Source organism: Callospermophilus lateralis, chromosome 11, assembly GCF_048772815.1.
Source record: "Callospermophilus lateralis isolate mCalLat2 chromosome 11, mCalLat2.hap1, whole genome shotgun sequence".
NCBI lineage: Eukaryota > Metazoa > Chordata > Mammalia > Rodentia > Sciuridae > Callospermophilus > Callospermophilus lateralis.
Window position 1 is genome coordinate 76488196 of NC_135315.1, and position 17329 is coordinate 76505524.

General features: G+C 36.7%; 1 protein-coding gene across 1 annotated transcript in view; it reads left to right on the plus strand.

The window, feature by feature from the left end:
* The window catches only part of LOC143410615 (A disintegrin and metalloproteinase with thrombospondin motifs 5-like), a 37156-nt gene extending 24351 nt beyond the window's left edge, over window positions 1–12805 (plus strand). Inside the window, 6 exon segments of the mRNA XM_077110641.1 lie at window positions 606–773; window positions 8379–8662; window positions 10090–10273; window positions 10632–10663; window positions 10665–10808; window positions 12626–12805. Coding sequence (XP_076966756.1) covers window positions 606–773; window positions 8379–8662; window positions 10090–10273; window positions 10632–10663; window positions 10665–10808; window positions 12626–12805 — 992 coding nt within the window.
* Window positions 12806–17329: the final 4524 nt, after the last annotated feature.

The window sequence follows — 17329 nt, forward strand, 5'->3', positions numbered from 1 at the left end:
TACTCATTTTCCCTCTCTGTCTTTCCCTCTCTAGTACATCTCACATAAATACTTAAGTACTTGACCAAGAAAATAAATCTCTGACATTCAAGAACCCTCTCTCAAGTGTTTGCAACTTGCATGGCATTAAGTTAAATGCAAAGGTTTCAACAGAGAATTGGGGACAGATGCACTTTGATCTCATGGGGCTTAGGGTTGATCAGAGAAGGCAGAAAATTAGACAATCAAAATAATATGTGGTGAGGGTTATGACATAATCCCACAGTTGCCTCGCAAATTCTAGATTCTAAATAAGGCTTTGTTTCTATGTGTCTTTGAGCATATGTGAGCCAGATGAATTATGGGACTATCCATTCTCAAATTTTTCAGTTTTCTTCCAAATGTTCACCCCAACTAATGGTTCCACTAACTATATGCAGCTTTTATTTCTCTAGAGTGCAGTCTTTGGGTGAGAAAGAAATTAAAATGAACTCATTTATAATTGGGGAACAAAAAAATCAAGTGTCAGCATAATTGTCAGGAAAAAATAGAAATGCAAAACCACTCATCATTGGCACTTCCTTTATTCGCTCCCACATTTGTGCCTTCTCTGTTCTCTCCCTTAGGACATCTACTTGGCCTCTCCCATGACGATTCCAAATTCTGTGAAGAGAACTTTGGTTCCACAGAAGATAAACGCTTAATGTCTTCCATCCTAACCAGCATTGATGCATCCAAGCCCTGGTCCAAATGTACCTCAGCCACCATCACAGAATTCCTGGATGATGGCCATGGTATGTATCCTTCAGGACAACAGAGGCTCAATGGAAGAAAGCTGGGATTCTTAGGCACTTTACTTTATTGCTTTCCCATAATGTTCATTTTGGTTGTTTAGACAGTGTCAAAATAGGAGCAAGGAAATTGATTGTCTGTTGGTGTGTAATGCCAGCATCCCTGGTGGCTTTATAGCTATGGTATTTTTGCTTTTGAATTGTAAAGTTCAAAAGAGAAACCGTGTGGGAGACCACACAGAATGCCTAGCGGGTGTCCTGAAAGCCTGGCTTTTATTCCCTCTCTCACCACTGGCTTCCTGTGAGAACTTTGGCAGACATCTTGGTTTGCCTGCTATTAATACAACTCTCAGAATTATTTGTTACATGCCTATTACAGGGGTGTGGTTTAGGTGTAGGTGACAGTTCTACCGGATTCTCTTCATGGCAACATAAAACCCGCAAAGGAAGCTTTTGCTCTAGATTTTCATTGACTGGAAGAATTTGATTTCATTCTGACAGCAGATTCCCCTGAAAGCAGAATAAAAACTGCAAAACAGAAACAGAAAAGAAATCTAAATGATGGGAAAGCACTTTAAAAACTTCAAAGAAAGTCTTTGACTTTATCCTTTAGAGACAGTTCAAGAACATAGTACACTTTATTAAATCTTTAAGACTAGGATTAGAGCTGTAAATTTTATAGAAATAGAGGAAGTTATAATTTTTAGAAATAATAAATCCTAGCCCCGAAGTAATCTCTGAAACAAGCTGTTGCAAATTTTCTCACATCCTTTATTACTTAAAAATAATAGGAAATTAGGAGGGTGGACACATGAGCATCGAGGAGAGATCTTCAGATATCATATAATTCACTTCACATCATCTACTAAAAAAAAAATATTCTTCATTTTTGCTCTTTTAAAATTCATCTTTTTCTAAAATTGGTGCTTAAATCAAATACCATAATAATTTTTCATTAAGTTACCTTTTGGTGTATGGTTCAGCATCTGTGATGATGGCCTTTCCCAAATCCACAAAGTTTATAACTTATTATATTTGTAATTTCTTAAGAGTGTTAGGCATCTTGAACTTTGGCCACACAGTGTCAAAATGAGGATAATAAAATTCATTTCAGACAGAAAGAACTTCAGCCACACAGTTCTTTGATATTATGTAGCCAGAATTTGCTCATTTATTCCTTCTTGTTACATCATTGATGAACTCTAAAGCCTTTTGCTACTTGCTGCTGTTTACATTATCTATCCCTAAAACTAACCTGAGTCCAGCTTGGTGTAATATTCCTCTCAATACAAAATAAATGTTGTTTGTTAGTGAAAGGTCAGCCTGATAACTTAAAAACTTCAGAATAGACTAGAAAGCAATATATTAGGCTTTTCCTTTAGACTAATAATATAATGAGCATTTATGTTTTATTCATTAACAATGCGGGTTAGATGATGATAAAGTCCTAAAATAAATGTTTACCTAATTCTTTTATCTACATATATCAAGTCAATATCTGATAAAGTCTGTCTTCAGTGGAACCTTAACACTTCACCCCTAATATTACTTTTGCTGTTTTATTTTTTCCTGAGAATGAAATAACATTAATATCTAATTTCAAAATCACACTTTGTACATTCCAAAAGATTGAGCTAAACCTTGACTCATTAAATGAATGGATTTAGTTGCTAAGGCAGCAAATACTTATGGCTAAAATGGGACCAATTTTTTTTCCTGAACAAGTATTAGGTCAACTAATTACAATGCTGTGCAGAATTTTGTTCTTTAATGCCATAATTTTGGAATGATTTGTGTATTTCATATTCTGAAAATCATGATCTTATTTTCTGTGCAGTAAATAGGCTTTCAGCACTGTCTTCAACTTTTAACATTATTTCTGTATTTAAAGAAGTTTATACTCTGAATTTTAACAGTTGTACAACAAATTTGCATTTTTTAAATCTCTGTTTCTGTTCAAAAAGAATCATGATAGAAAAAAAGAACATAATTTTAGTAGACATAGATCTTTTTCAATTGTACTGATTAAAATTTCTGAATTTTCCAGATGTATATTAAATAAACATATTTAACTATTAGAATTCTTTGAACAGAAAATTCTCAGTTTATGTATTGACTTTTTTCATCAAATTTAGATTCTCTCATTTTTGAATACATTGGTTTGGTTAGGCAGTGTTTTATTCTAGCCAAAACAAAGAATTCTATTTTATGAATCACATATAATGATTAAAGTAATTTCAGAACAATGAAATATAAAAGAGAGTAGTGTGGAAGAGTGGCAAAGCTAAATTATGTCTCATTTCTTCTAAAAATAGCATACACAGAATTGAAGCACGTACACTATAGTACTGTTATTTAGTTGTGAATTCAAATTAGCTTAATTAACTTTTTAATTGTGACCCTCCAAACTGACTTAAATCATTTGAAGTGCAAAACCAGCCACAGGAATTAGGAAACTCAATTTCTAGATGATTGAGGTTCTGACATTTGAACTAAGGAACCTAGGAGCAAACCAAGGAGAATGTTGAAGCTCAAGAAAGGAAGAAAAATGAACATATATTTTGTCTAGGGATCAAAAGATTTTAGGATCCTTGTCACAAAACCTTTCACTTTACTCCTAGAGAGCTATGCAGGCTTCCAGTCAGATGCCTGTTATTAATATTTTACACTTTTACTATTTTTCTGCTCTAATTTTCTAGGACATTAACAATGTTAAGCAATAAAATAGTTGTAGGGGATGGGGAAGACTTCAGATAGGTAAACTGAGGGCAAGAAGTGGCATTGTTTAACAATAAAGATGAAAAAAAAACAGTGAAATATAGCCCCAAACCATAAAATGTCCAGTGGTCTGATCCCATTTTACAAATGGTCAAAAGTGCTATCACATTAGTATTATCCCTAAAGTTACCTCTATATTTTGGCATGATGCAATAAATTCAGAAAAAGAATGATTTTTCAGTTATTGAGGAAGGCTAAATGGTAAAACTAGTATAAAGACTGAAAAGCAATTGTTATTATTTTAAGTAAGTATTCTCAGTTATACAAAATGTGTGTAATTGTGTCTGTGTGTGTTTATATGTGTGTTGCTGAGGATTAAACCAAGGACCTCATATATGTGAGGTTAAAACTTTATCACTGAGCCACATCTCCAGACCCAAAATGTACATAATTTTTGATGGCATCTTAGTATCTAAAGATTACTTTATCTGGAACATCCATCCTATATAATATCTTATCCTTCCCTTCCCACCTCCAAAAGAGCTGGAGACATGAGAAACTAAATTCGAAGACTTGATTTATTTTAAAATTATTAGCTATAAGTGGCTGGACATTTGTAGCACTCAACCACTGCCAAACTTAAATTCATTAGCACTGAGTGTTTCCTGATTTAGATCCAACAAGAAATATGCAGCAATTAATTTATGGTTGAGAAGCCAATGTGCACACTCAAAAGTAGCTGTGTCTGGAGATTTGTAATTCAGAAAGGAGTAGCCATGTCCCCTGGGACTCCTCTATGCCTGGCCAAGAGACTTGCAGAAGTCCTGAGTGTTTATACCCATTAGTTCTAGGCAAGCTGGCTGGGAGTGTGCTCTTCTAAAATAAAGGTAAGCACTGCCAGAGAAATTGTGCAGTGAAAGCAGGTTATTGAATTTCCTCTCTCCAATACTTAATAACCTTGAGGCCAAAAAAGATAGCTGTGTTTGCTGTATCCCTGAGTCCACAGTGCCGGATGATGCGAAACCCCACCACCCAGGTAGGGACAGTTCAAGATCACCCACAACACAGGCTGCTAAGAAGAATCTGCAGACATACTTAAAATATTAACATGTAGCTTATTTCAAAAGCAAAGTTTACAGTCCCTCACTGAACATTGAACTTCAGTTAGAAAAAATGGTTTTGGAAAACCAGATCTCTGAATCCTTTGCCAATTTTACAGCTTATCTGATTATATAATTTAGCATAAGAGCTCAACATTCAGTTTTTAAGGTGGCATTAGTAAAATTCAAAGTCACTATGGTTGTATCTTGATTTTCACAATAAATGTTCTTTTAAAGGAAATGCAAATAAGACATCTAAGGCAATGGTGACCTATATTTTTCAAAAGCTTTGCTTCCCCCTTTAGGATGGGGAGTTTTCAATCTTATTTCCTTGCCATTTCATCTGCTGAGTGTGCACCTTATGCCTCTAACAGTTTCTCAAACAGACTTTAGAGTTATTTTAGGTCAGTGCCCTTTGTTCTTTTCTCAATGCCCTTGTTCTATTATCTGCCTCTATCTCCCAAATGACTCATCGAAAAGCAGGCAAATGCACCCATTTCTCTTTTAATCTCAGACATTTCAGTTAAGACCCAAAAGAAGAAGCACAAAGGCAGAGAGATGAGGTAGGAAGCAACAAGACAGCATATGAAGTCCTGTTGGGCCTCTTTGGATGCTTCAGTGGTGACAATGATTTCTTCTATGCCATGGCTATTTGGGGGTCAATTCTGAATTTTATGCCTGAGTATTGAAAGGATGGAAAGATTGAAATAACTGAAGTGCTAGAATTACAGAAGGAAAATGAAAATATAAAGAACAGCAACGTTCATCTGATAATTTCCATGCAACATTTATATGAAAGATGAATAGTGCTAGAAGTTAGGTATGTAAAACCAGAGATCACCTGGAGGAAAGGACTATCTTCCACCCCATTGGTGGACCTCAGTGGCCAGATGGAAACAACCACATTCTTTCTGTGTCTATCAAGGTACAACCATAGTGACTTTGAATTTTACTAATACCACCTTAAAAACTGAATGTTGAGCTCTTATGCTAAATTATATAAACAGATAAGCTGTAAAATTGGCAAAGGATTCAGAGATCTGGTTTTCCAAAAGCATTTTTTGTTCCCTGGAGTGGGTCTGTCGTTTAGTAGAGATGTCCATACTATTTTATTGCAGAAGGACACACATCAACTTTTAAAAAGGACATCTATAGACTGTATGACTCAGAGTATGCAGAAATAGTACAGTAACATATTCTAAGACTGAGAACATGATGGTAATAAGTTAGTTATGTTGATCACTTGATAAAAAGAAATCATTTTATTTTTAAAGATTATCTCCACACAACCTCTAAGGAAAAAAAAAAAAGAACTGATATACCTATTTCTTAATAGCAAAGCAAATATGTTCTTGGTTTTCAAATTTTATAATTTCTGTCATGAAGAGAACCCACATCTTGAAGTCTCCTTGTTGTTGGCTGATTTCAAATAGTTTTCCCTCTATCCGTCTCTTCACTCATCGTAAGCTGATGAGATAGAGTCACTGTCAGTGACTTTGCAACCATAGTGAGTTTGCGACTCATTTTGCCTCCAGATAAGTAAAGTAGACCCATGCCACATGCATTCACACCTGGTAAAGACTTCCCAGATAATATTTAGTTACCCAGTCCCAAGATCTGTGATTTTGAGTAAAATTTTTTAAAAGTTTCTTAAGACAGCACGTTTCAGGAATTGGAAAGCATTCTTGCTGATTCAGATTTATTGACAGTCTTCTAACATCAGCAGTCTGCTAAGCCAGTCTGGTTTCCACAGCATGCTTTTTCCATCTAGCAATGAAGATAACGCTCTCCACGGAGTTCTGAAGTGCCTCATCTTGGTCCTGTAAACAGAGCTTAGTGAGGTTTTCCTGTCATTCTTTCCTATTGACTTGATGTGGATGTTTTCCTTTCAGCTTGATGTTTTTCCCACACATTCTCTTTGGCAGGCCTCTTACTTTTAATGCTTTTTCTGGGTTCCCTTCAGAAGCTTTACCTCTTCAAACACCCTGGCTCAGAAGTTAAATGGGAACTTCGCTCTTTATTCATTTTCATATAATGCCTCCATCACAGATGGACCAATTCTAATGTATTCACTTTGAAGAAACCTGAGTGTCACTGTAAAAACATTTGCAGAACACTTAAGAGTGGTTATTCTCAATAAAAAATAAGGATTTGAATTTGTTGAATCAAAAGAATAATACATCTAAAAGGTTGGCAGATACGTTGGACAGAGAACTGTCTATCTTCGTTTCCTATTTTTCTGGTCTACCTTTGTATCTTTGTTTGCCAATTTTACCTTTAGACTGTTAAAGTGAGGAGAGACACATTTCTTTATAGTGAATAATGGAGAAGTTAACTGCCTTGACCAACAGCACTCACCTTGTTAGTGTTTCACCAGCCTTAGAGGGTAGACCAGGTGTTTGTCCCATTAGCCTAGCTGCCCTTCAGCAGCAACATTAGACAGCCCTCCCCATGCTTGCAGAAGACGAAGTGGCATGCAATGAGGAGGGCAGATTCTAGGCATAAGACCCTAATTTAAGCTTTGTGGCATGTGGTAAATTATCTGCCTCTTATGATATGCCTCAGTTCTCTTGTCTATAAAGTGAGCAAAATAAATGAAACTGCCTCATAGGGTTCTTGTGAGGATTAAATAAGTTATTACATGTAGATAATGTGTGGAACAAATGTTTGTTATTGTTTTCATTAGCTTTATCATCAGTGTATAAATCTAAAATTAAGTAAACAAAAAAATATAGAAATAGATGGGCAATATGCATGCATATATGACAAAAGAAGATAAATAGAGTAAAGCTCACTTGGCAGGGATTCTCAGGGAAGCATTTTCAGGGGAGAAAGCCCTGTGTCACCTGTGGATCTGCTTCATCTGTGTCCCACCTTTTGTAGACCTCTCATTTCACCCCTGTTTGCCTGTGGCCACCCTGATCCTTAATATTTGCAGTAAGACACTAATTTGGTTTTGACAGATATACTCCAAACACCCAACAGATACCTGTTCTCAAAAGAATAGATACCAAGGAAAGAAAAAGAAGAGTCAGAAGGCTGGCCTAGTCCTAAATTGTCAAAAATTGTTTCTTTTCTTCTCTCATCACTCCTTTATTCTATGAATCTTGAAAGAATTTCACTCAAATTTCATCAGTGTGAAAGGAACACTACTTTTTTAGTCTATCTCTTTCATTTTATTGGGAGAACTTAAGGGGTAGATGTGGGTCATTTTTTTTCCCATATTCTTGATACTAAGTATGCTTTCTAGAATATTCTAGATACTAAGCAAATGCTTGTTCAGTGAGTGCTATAATAAATGAGGTACGAACTTGACTGTTTTGGAACTAGTGGAAAGGAGACATGGGATAAACACATAGGGATAAGGTAAGTGAGAAGTAGATATGGGATGTAAATAGAATGCCAAGGGTGAATTCTGTTTCTCCAAGTTGAAGAGGATTTATTGTTGCTATTAAGTATGCTATCAGATTTCCTCAAGGTCCCTCCTAATTTTCTCTTGTTTTGGTGTTTCAGCATAATGGATATTTTCAAACTATTTCAAATAATTTTGTGTACTTATATGCTGCCAGCCACACCTACATTACAGGCATTCCGTTACAAGCATCACCCACGAAGGGTGATAGAGGGCACTGCTGAGTCCCACCCTTGCGGCTTGCAGAGTCCCTTTTCCATGGAGATTGTGGGTGCACAGTGCTTCGGCCTTATCTGGAGCCTTTAATTGTTAGATCTCCCCTTTTAGCGATGTGAAACCTAAACTTATTACGGAGGTCAATTTCTGTTGTTCTTTTAGGTAACTGTTTGCTAGACATACCACGCAAGCAAATCCAGGGCCCTGAGGAACTCCCAGGACAGACCTACGATGCCACCCAGCAGTGCAACCTGACATTCGGCCCCGAGTACTCAGTGTGTCCTGGCATGGACGTCTGTGCCCGCCTGTGGTGTGCCGTGGTGTGCCAGGGCCAGATGGTGTGTCTGACCAAGAAGCTGCCGGCTGTGGAAGGGACACCCTGTGGGAAGGGGAGAATCTGCCTGCAGGGCAAGTGTGTGGACAAAACCAAGAAAAAATACTACTCAGTAAGTGGCCACCCAAATCCCTGAGACCTCGCATGGGATGTGTGTGGGTACTGTCATGGAGGGCTTCTTAGTTAAAAGATTCTTCCTTTCTGATCTATATAAGTTTCAATTTTTTGCGTCAGTAATCAAACACTGGAGAATATCTGACATTAGGTATTTCTTTAGGAATTATAGCCTTTCACATGTAAATCAATGACCAAGAATCTGTCTAATTGAGACCCCAAGTAGGGCCCCAGAACTCATCTTTTGGAAGCTCACTTTTAAACTCCTCTTGCTAAGATTCCAGATACATTTATTTAAATTTAGTAAGTAAATAGTAGCAGAGTCAGTGCCATGGTCCTTATACGTATTTGGCAAGCTCCAAACGGTCATTTTGCTTCCGTTGATAGCAAGTTCATCTAACTTTAGGGATTGCAGTAACCTCTGGCTGCTCTGGGGAAATAGGTTTGCACTAAATGCACAGCCCCAGCTTCAGGTCACAAATTGCCTCCTTAATCTTCAAGGCCAGATCATGCTGAGTGTTCTCTCTCACTTGGAAGATGTTGCCACGTCCCAGAAGAATGCTGCTTTGTATTTATCACCTGTGTTTCTACAGGCTGTCACATAGAAAACATTTGTAGAATGGGTTCCTAGTCTTTAATGCTGTCAGATACCCCAACACAGGCAGCCAGAGGTAGTTCTGCACACATTCCCTGGACAAAATTGTGGGAAATATGTTTCCTTTCTGAATCTTTCAGCTTCATCCCACAATGTTTCCAGGGGACTAGACCTAGGTTGTCAGTACAGAGCTCTTCCTTCCCTATGGGGTACATGCATGTAGGGTGCAGGTGTCCTTCAGTTTCTGTCACAACTAATTAGGAATCATCCAAGCCATTGAAATACATTTATGTATGGATCAGAGTCTGTAACAGACAGAATACATGATATCATCAGAAGAACCCTAGAGCTTCAGGGCTAAAGACGGAGAAAGACAGGGACTTGCAATCACAATTGAACAATGCCGGGCCTCCTGCAAAGCTATCAACATTGTGCACTTTATCAAAGACCTGAGATCAGCGTGTACAGAAAAAGAACATGGTCCAGTGGTTACCAACAGAGTTGTACAATATCAGAAAGCATAATTTAAAATGTCTCATAGAAAACAGAAGACGTTCTTTGTGGTATCTTAGTATTTAGTAGGATGCATTAGATCCTCTGGCACTGGCCATAAAGGCTGGGAAAGATGAATTGCTTGGAATTGGAAATGTGTTGCAATTCCAGAGCACGATTGTGTTCAATCTGATGAAAATGTAACTGTCATGAGGTTTCCACTGTCTCATTATATGCAAGTGATTTCTAGAGGTACCTTTTGAATGTTTTCCTTCTGAGTTAAAAAAAAAGAAAGAGAAGAAAAGAGAAGAAAGAAAAGCTTCTCTTTTTTATTTCAGACATCAAGCCATGGCAACTGGGGGTCCTGGGGACCCTGGGGCCAGTGTTCTCGCTCATGTGGGGGAGGAGTACAGTTTGCCTATCGCCACTGCAATAATCCTGCACCCAGAAACAGTGGCCGCTACTGCACAGGGAAGAGAGCCATCTACCGCTCCTGCAGTGTGATGCCCTGCCCACCCAATGGTATGTTACTCTACCTGTGCCACAAGTGTTTGAACTCTAACAGAAATAAATAGGAGAAGCTAGGGAAATAACATTTATATTAGGCTGCACAGTTCCACTAGTATGCAAATCAATAACAAATATGTGAGTGATTTTAAATTATTTTTATAAACAAATTGGTGTATTCATGGAACTGGAAGATAATGATCCTGCAGACAGAAGTGGAAGACAATGATATAAAATCTTTCAGCGTGGATGCATAAAGAAGCTCTGTGATAAAGTTAGCATCATCTCCTTAAAATTAATTATTCAAATGCACAAGATTATATGTAAGGCTCAGAACAGGTCAAGTGTTAAAGTAACATGTTTTGTTTCCTAGGTAAATCTTTTCGTCATGAGCAATGTGAGGCCAAAAAAAGGCTATCAGTCTGATGCAAAAGGAGTCAAAACATTCGTAGAATGGGTTCCCAAATATGCAGGCGTCCTTCCAGCAGACGTGTGCAAACTGACCTGCAGAGCCAAGGGCACTGACTACTACGTAGTGTTTTCTCCAAAGGTAACTAACTACACACTGGCTGTGTAGATGCAGGAGGTGTGCTTAGTGCAAATTATTTGGTAGAATGAAGGCTGCAGGTGCCAAATGTAAATAGTCATTATTTTGGGGGTGGTTTGAATTTTGGAGATTTTTATTTTCACCTCTATAATTTTTATATTTTCAAACTTTATACAATGAATAAAAATTATTTTTCAACAGAATAAGTAAATGTTTTAAAAGCTATTTTTGAAAATTATAAATCACTGTCAGGGCAAACAAAGTGTGACCTTAACTTCAAAATAGTCATGAAAAAAACTAGTATTTCTTAGGCACATTTGCAAAGGAGAATATAAAGCAAACAACTTTTCTATTTTTCTGTCATTTACTTAAGAATTTTTCTGCTGAGTCAGGAAGATAGGCATCAACATCATTGTCTCTGACCCAGGGTTTTGACTAAGTCTTGGATCTTTAATGTGAATCAAGTGTCCTTCAAGTTATGTATAAGTTAAGTTTGTGGTCATCTCTTATTTTTCAAAGATGAACATATCTGCTTAGGAAATATACTGCAAGGTTTTCTTTCTTTTTCACTATTATGCAGCAACTATTAAATATTGTTTATCTATTTTGCAAACAGGTGCTACATTTAATACTTCATGGCCTTCAGAAATGTACATTATTGAAAACTAAGCTAGTGTTCAATTTATGTGGCTTTTTTGAAAAATATATTTCATTTAGTATGAAATAATACATTTCATTTAAAAAATAATATAGAGTCAGGTGGGGTGGCACACACCTGTAATCCCAGTTACTTGGCAGGCTGAGACTGGAGGATTCCAAGTTTGAGACCAGCCTCAGCAATTTAACAAGTCCGTAAGCAATTTAGCAAGACCCTGTCTCAAAATAAAAAATAAAAAGTGCTGGGAATGTTGCTCAGTAGTAAAGCACCCCTCCATTCAAACCCAAGTACCAATAAATAATTAGCACAGAGAAATAAAAACAAAAACATAACCTTGAAATAGCACTATATAGAGAACCATTGATCTATAGAAGTCTATTCTACTTCAATTTACATACATGCACACCTTCACTCATATTCAGATATATATATGAAAAGAGTTTTGTCTATACACAAACAATAAATGCAAGTTTATATATGAGCATGTATGTATGTTTCTGGTATTATATATACTCGCATACATAAGCCACAGTTTATATGCATATGGTTTTTTAACTAGCTTTTTAATGACAGTTTATACTAACTCCTTTATTCAAAATATATTCATTCTCTTTCAGTAGTATTTTTGTGACTTCCTCATATTTTATTTTCCACATTAATGTATTTATCTTTACTTCAATGCACAATGGGGAATGCTTTTCAACCAGTCACATGGGTTTGAATAAGTTTAGATTTTCAAATGTGCTACCCTAAAAACAGTTATGCAATAAAGAAGATTCTCTGTGCCCTTAAGGCTGCTCATATTCAGTTCTCTACAGGCATGATAGTTCCACACAATAGATGAAAAAAAAAGTTTCAATCGATATAAAAACCAGATGATACTGCGGGAACATGTTATTCATACCAAAATAGAGATAAGTACCTAGGATGGCCCAGCACATTAAGTTGAGAAAAGGTGTCAGATCTTCTTACTGCTAATATAGCATGGATGTTTCAGTCATAAATCCCTGAAAACTAAGTGGTTGGTTGATTTTTGATTGCTGGTTTATTTTTCAATATATGACTTATTCCAATCAAACGTAAATGAGAACTTGCTAGTTTACCAAAGGAATCAAATAGCAATGCACCCATGTTCCCACTCTTGCTGTGTCTGCCATTTCAGGTGACCGACGGGACTGAGTGCAGGCCTTACAGCAATTCCGTCTGCGTGCGCGGGAAGTGTGTGCGCACGGGCTGCGACGGCATCATTGGCTCAAAACTGCAGTATGACAAGTGCGGCGTGTGCGGAGGAGACAACTCCAGTTGTACAAAGGTTATTGGGACCTTCAATAAGAAAAGGTAATACGATAGACTGCTTTCCCTTACGTGAATTGAACAAAGCTTTAGACACTTGCAAAATTGATACAGGGGACTCACATTACCTCATAAGCTGTTTTTAGGGGAAGTCTGACATGGCTGTAGGAACACATTATGAATGTGAGAAGGGAAGGAGAGGAGATGAATAAAGCCCTGATAACTCAGGAGAAACTCCCCGTGCCTCTGGGAAAAAGATGGATGGCCACAGCTGTAGGGGTCAAGAGGACAGCATCCAGCTACCATGATATTGTGCAGATCTGTTACCCTAAAACATAGTTGATGAAAGGATGCCTGGTTTCTATTTTAACTAATTTTTTTTCAACAAAGCAGTTTTTACTAGCCTGAGTTTTTGTTGAGAAAGCATTTCTTCTTGCAAACTAAGTTAATGGAAGTGGTGTGGGTACCAATACTGGTTTATAATAAATATTCTGGTTTATATCTATTCTAAAGAAAATTCGTAAAACAATGCCTTCTGCATCTTTAATTGCACTTTAAATATGTAAGTGTATAAATTACCTATTTCCGGCATCAAATGTTATGCTAACAGATAGGATGGCTAACTCTAATGGAATGCAGGATTATTTTTCTTCTTTGCAAAACCACTTTTTGTTGAGTGGTATTAGCTGAGTGGACCTATATTCTTGATGTAGGTGCTGTGTTATCTTTAGAGAGTGAAGCACAAACCAAACTAACTATAAGAGTTTAATTAAAAGATTAAGCATCATGTCAATGTAAACACTGGAAATTATCTTTGAAAAGATAAAAAAAAAATGTGTGGCTAAAAATTTATTCTGGGTTAAAATATGTACCACCAATCTTACTTGATAATGAAATAATAATTAATTACCCAACTGTGTTGAGCCATCTGTGTTGATAAATCCTGCACCTCCAATTATATCCTGCATTTTTATACATCTCAAAGAGATGTTATAGATGACGAATTTAGCCATTTGTTTAACAAATGAGTAGACTGGCGCTATGAAAGACGTACAGACTTCTAAGTGGCTAATGGGTGTTGAGCTGATCAGTGGCTATAACTTAAGTTCAGGACATTTTGTAATTTAAAAAATAATAATAAAAGAAGGCAAGAATGCAAAGAGGAAGGAAAGAAGGGAGGTAAGGGAAGGAGGAAAGAAAGATTTATAAACTGTATGGGGAATAAAGTTAATTTTAATAATATTTATCATAGATATATATTCTATGTATTCTTCTACATGAAGTTTAAACTCACTTTTAAAATGCTAAATATAGGGCTAGGGCTGTAGCTCAGTGGTAGAGTGCCTGCCTCGACTGTGTGAGGCACTTTGTTAGATCCTCAGCACTACATAAAAATAAATAAAGATAATATGTCCACCTACAACTAAAAAAAAGAAAGAAAGAAAGAAATTAAAATTTTAAAAAGATTTAAAATGCTAAATATAACATTTTAACTTCTTTATATTGACAACTAATATCTTCACATTAGATGTCACATGAAAAGATGAAGAAATCCATGATAAAGACAGATGATGTGCAGTACAACCACTTGCAAACTGGTTTGACCAAGACTACATTATGTGATACAAATAATCTGTTTGAATGTCCCAAATAAATTGCCTAGGAGTAACATTAATCTTGGAGCTAAAATATTTGCAATTAAGCTCTAGTTCAAAAAAACAATTCACTAGCCATGTAATCTTTGAAAGGTCATTTAAATTTTTTGTCATGATATTTCTCAAAAGTAGAATGGAAATAAGAGCAATTATCTTGCAATTAATGAAAGCATAGGTGAGGATTAAATGAGGCAATACAAATTAAAATACTTCAAGTTCACACCTGTTCACAAACATGACCACTCCTCCCTCAGCTCAGTAAATGGTAATTCAATTACTTAAGCCTACACTTTCAAGTTGGCTTTCACTTCTCATTTTCTCTCACACCCCATATTGATCTACCAGTGAATCCTTTTGGCTTGCTTTCCACCATTTATCCAGATGTGTTGCCCTTTACCATGACTTCCTCCCCAGTCACCAAGTCTTTTTTTTTATTTTATTATTTTATTTTTTTATATTGGGGATTGAACCCAGGGCATATGCATGCCAGGAAAGACTCTTCCAACTGAGCTATATCCCCATCCCTCCCAGTCACCAAGTCTTGCCTGGCTGACCAGCAGTCTTCTCACTGATCACTCTGGCCCTGGCCCCTCACAGCCTCTTCTTCCTCCCGTGAGAAGAGCAGCTGCTTTATTACCTAATCAGATCCTGATGTTCCTTGGTCAACACTCTCTGATGGCCCCATGTCACTTAGTGTCCAAGACTGCTTTGTCCCATGGCCTGCTGGGTGATGCCTTATTGACACTAGTCCTCTCGCTCTGCTCCTGATTCCTTTCAAGCAAACAACTTTCATGTATGGGCCATTTCCTCTGCCTGGCACACTTTCCCCAATTAATAAGCTGTGGTCTCTGTAGGCCTCTGTCAAATATCACCTTCCCAGATAATGGCTACGCTAATGAGCAGGAAGACCATCCCCCAATCCCGCCATTACTCTGTCTTCTGACCTTGCTGTGTTTCTTTTCAGAAAATATAAATTTTATTTAGGGGAAGAGTGGGGGGGTATTACTGCCCCCTAAAATGTCACTTCCGTAACAGAATGCTAAGTATGTGAATGAATTTATTCCTTCATTGCAGGCAGGCACTGTTCTTGGTACTGTGCAGATAGCCCTGGAAAACCCAACTTCTCTTGCTCTGCCAGTCAGACTTTATAATAGTTAAGTGAAAACAACCTCATTTATTTATGGTAGTCAGGGAACCTGGTTGCTCTCCAGAATTTAAATGATACCCAACAGGATGTAGAGAAACTGAAATATTAATCACAAGATAATGGAACCCATCTTTTAATTAGTGCCTATGAAATCAGGGCACTAATCCTCAGCCTTACCAGTGCCTTGTAAAACTCAGCTTGAAAACCTGTTATGGTGCTGACCTCACTGATTCTCAGCAAAATGAGACAGGCTCTGAGGAGCAAGATAAAAACAAAAAGCTCTCCTGCCACTTTTCTTACCATTTAGCTTTTCTTTTTCTTATATCTGGTTTAGTATCATTATAACCAGAACTTAGTTTCAGTTAACTGTTATAAAATATGCATAAGGATTTTAGGCAAGGGACATGGTAAAAAGAACTCAAATTGGGATTCAAGAGACATGACTTCTAAGCTAAATACTTCCACTAGTGAATTAGAGTGAATTTGTTTAAATACTTGAAAATATCCCTTTTTCTTAGCTTTGAATGAAAGATGAGATTCCCCAACATTCTTCCTGCTGTCGTTTGAAGCCACCATGGGTTTGCATATCATTGATTGGTATTAGACACTACAAAAACAAAAAAGGTCTGGAAGAAAGGATTATACATAATATATTTGAAAATTGAAATGATGAATCAAGCTGGAATAAGCAATATCCTCAGCCTGCATCTTCTTTCTTCAACACTGTCAGAAACTCTGATACCTACTTGGCAATTACTGTGGAACAGATGCCCAATAAACAGGGCACTTTCTTAGGATGAGCTTCCCCTTCCATCCAGATGAAATTCTGGAACAGGGGAAAGACTTGGATTTTTAATGTTTGGGTAGTGACCAGTTTCCAGAAAGAGCTGTGGATGTTTTACTGGAAATTAAGAACTTGCTGCTGTTTTAACAAGATTTAGTATGTTTTCTGAACACAGGAGATAAAACATATTCAAAAAACATTTTAACAGCAAGCATCTCTTGAGCAATTCTGAAAAGGAAAAGGATCTCATTGTATCTAGTCATTTAAATACACATATGGGTCCATTTACTTAAATCATTGAATGCCTGTATTTTTTTCAGGCAGCCAGCCAAATTTAATATATGATTAGGATGTAGAAGTAGTGTGTGTATGTGTATGTGGTCAGCATTCAGGAGTCTAAAAATCAGTTTTCCTCGTGTTGGAATTTAAAGGATAAAAACACATGTCATCCAGTTTTCAATTTAGATTTTCACAACTTCTTTCTCTTTCTATGGCTCTCATTTGATATCTCACAATGTGTAATGTACATGCAGAAACCACATCCCACACCCTCAACACTGGTATACCTCTTACCAGCAAGCCTTTAAAATGTGTTTGTTTTTGCTTGTTTGTTTGTTTTATTGATGGGTTCCAAAACACCTGCAATGTTTTGTACTTCTTGTCAACCTGGTTTAATAGGAATATTAAAAATCACTTGGAAATTAGTCATATCTAGAAGAGATCATTATCATTAATGTGGTCAATGCAAAAAAAATAGTGTTTAACATGAATAAGACTGTTTCCACACCATAGGCAATAATTTCTTAATATTTTAATATATTTCTACTTTACTAAAGATTTTTCCCAACTGGAAACTATTTGGTTGAATCAGTAAGTGTTTGAGTGACAAAAAATATCATGATTTCCAGGAAGTTTGTTGTTTTTAGTTCCATAGGTAGGTTATAAGTTTGAACAGTTAGACATTGAAAATATTTTACAATCATGCAT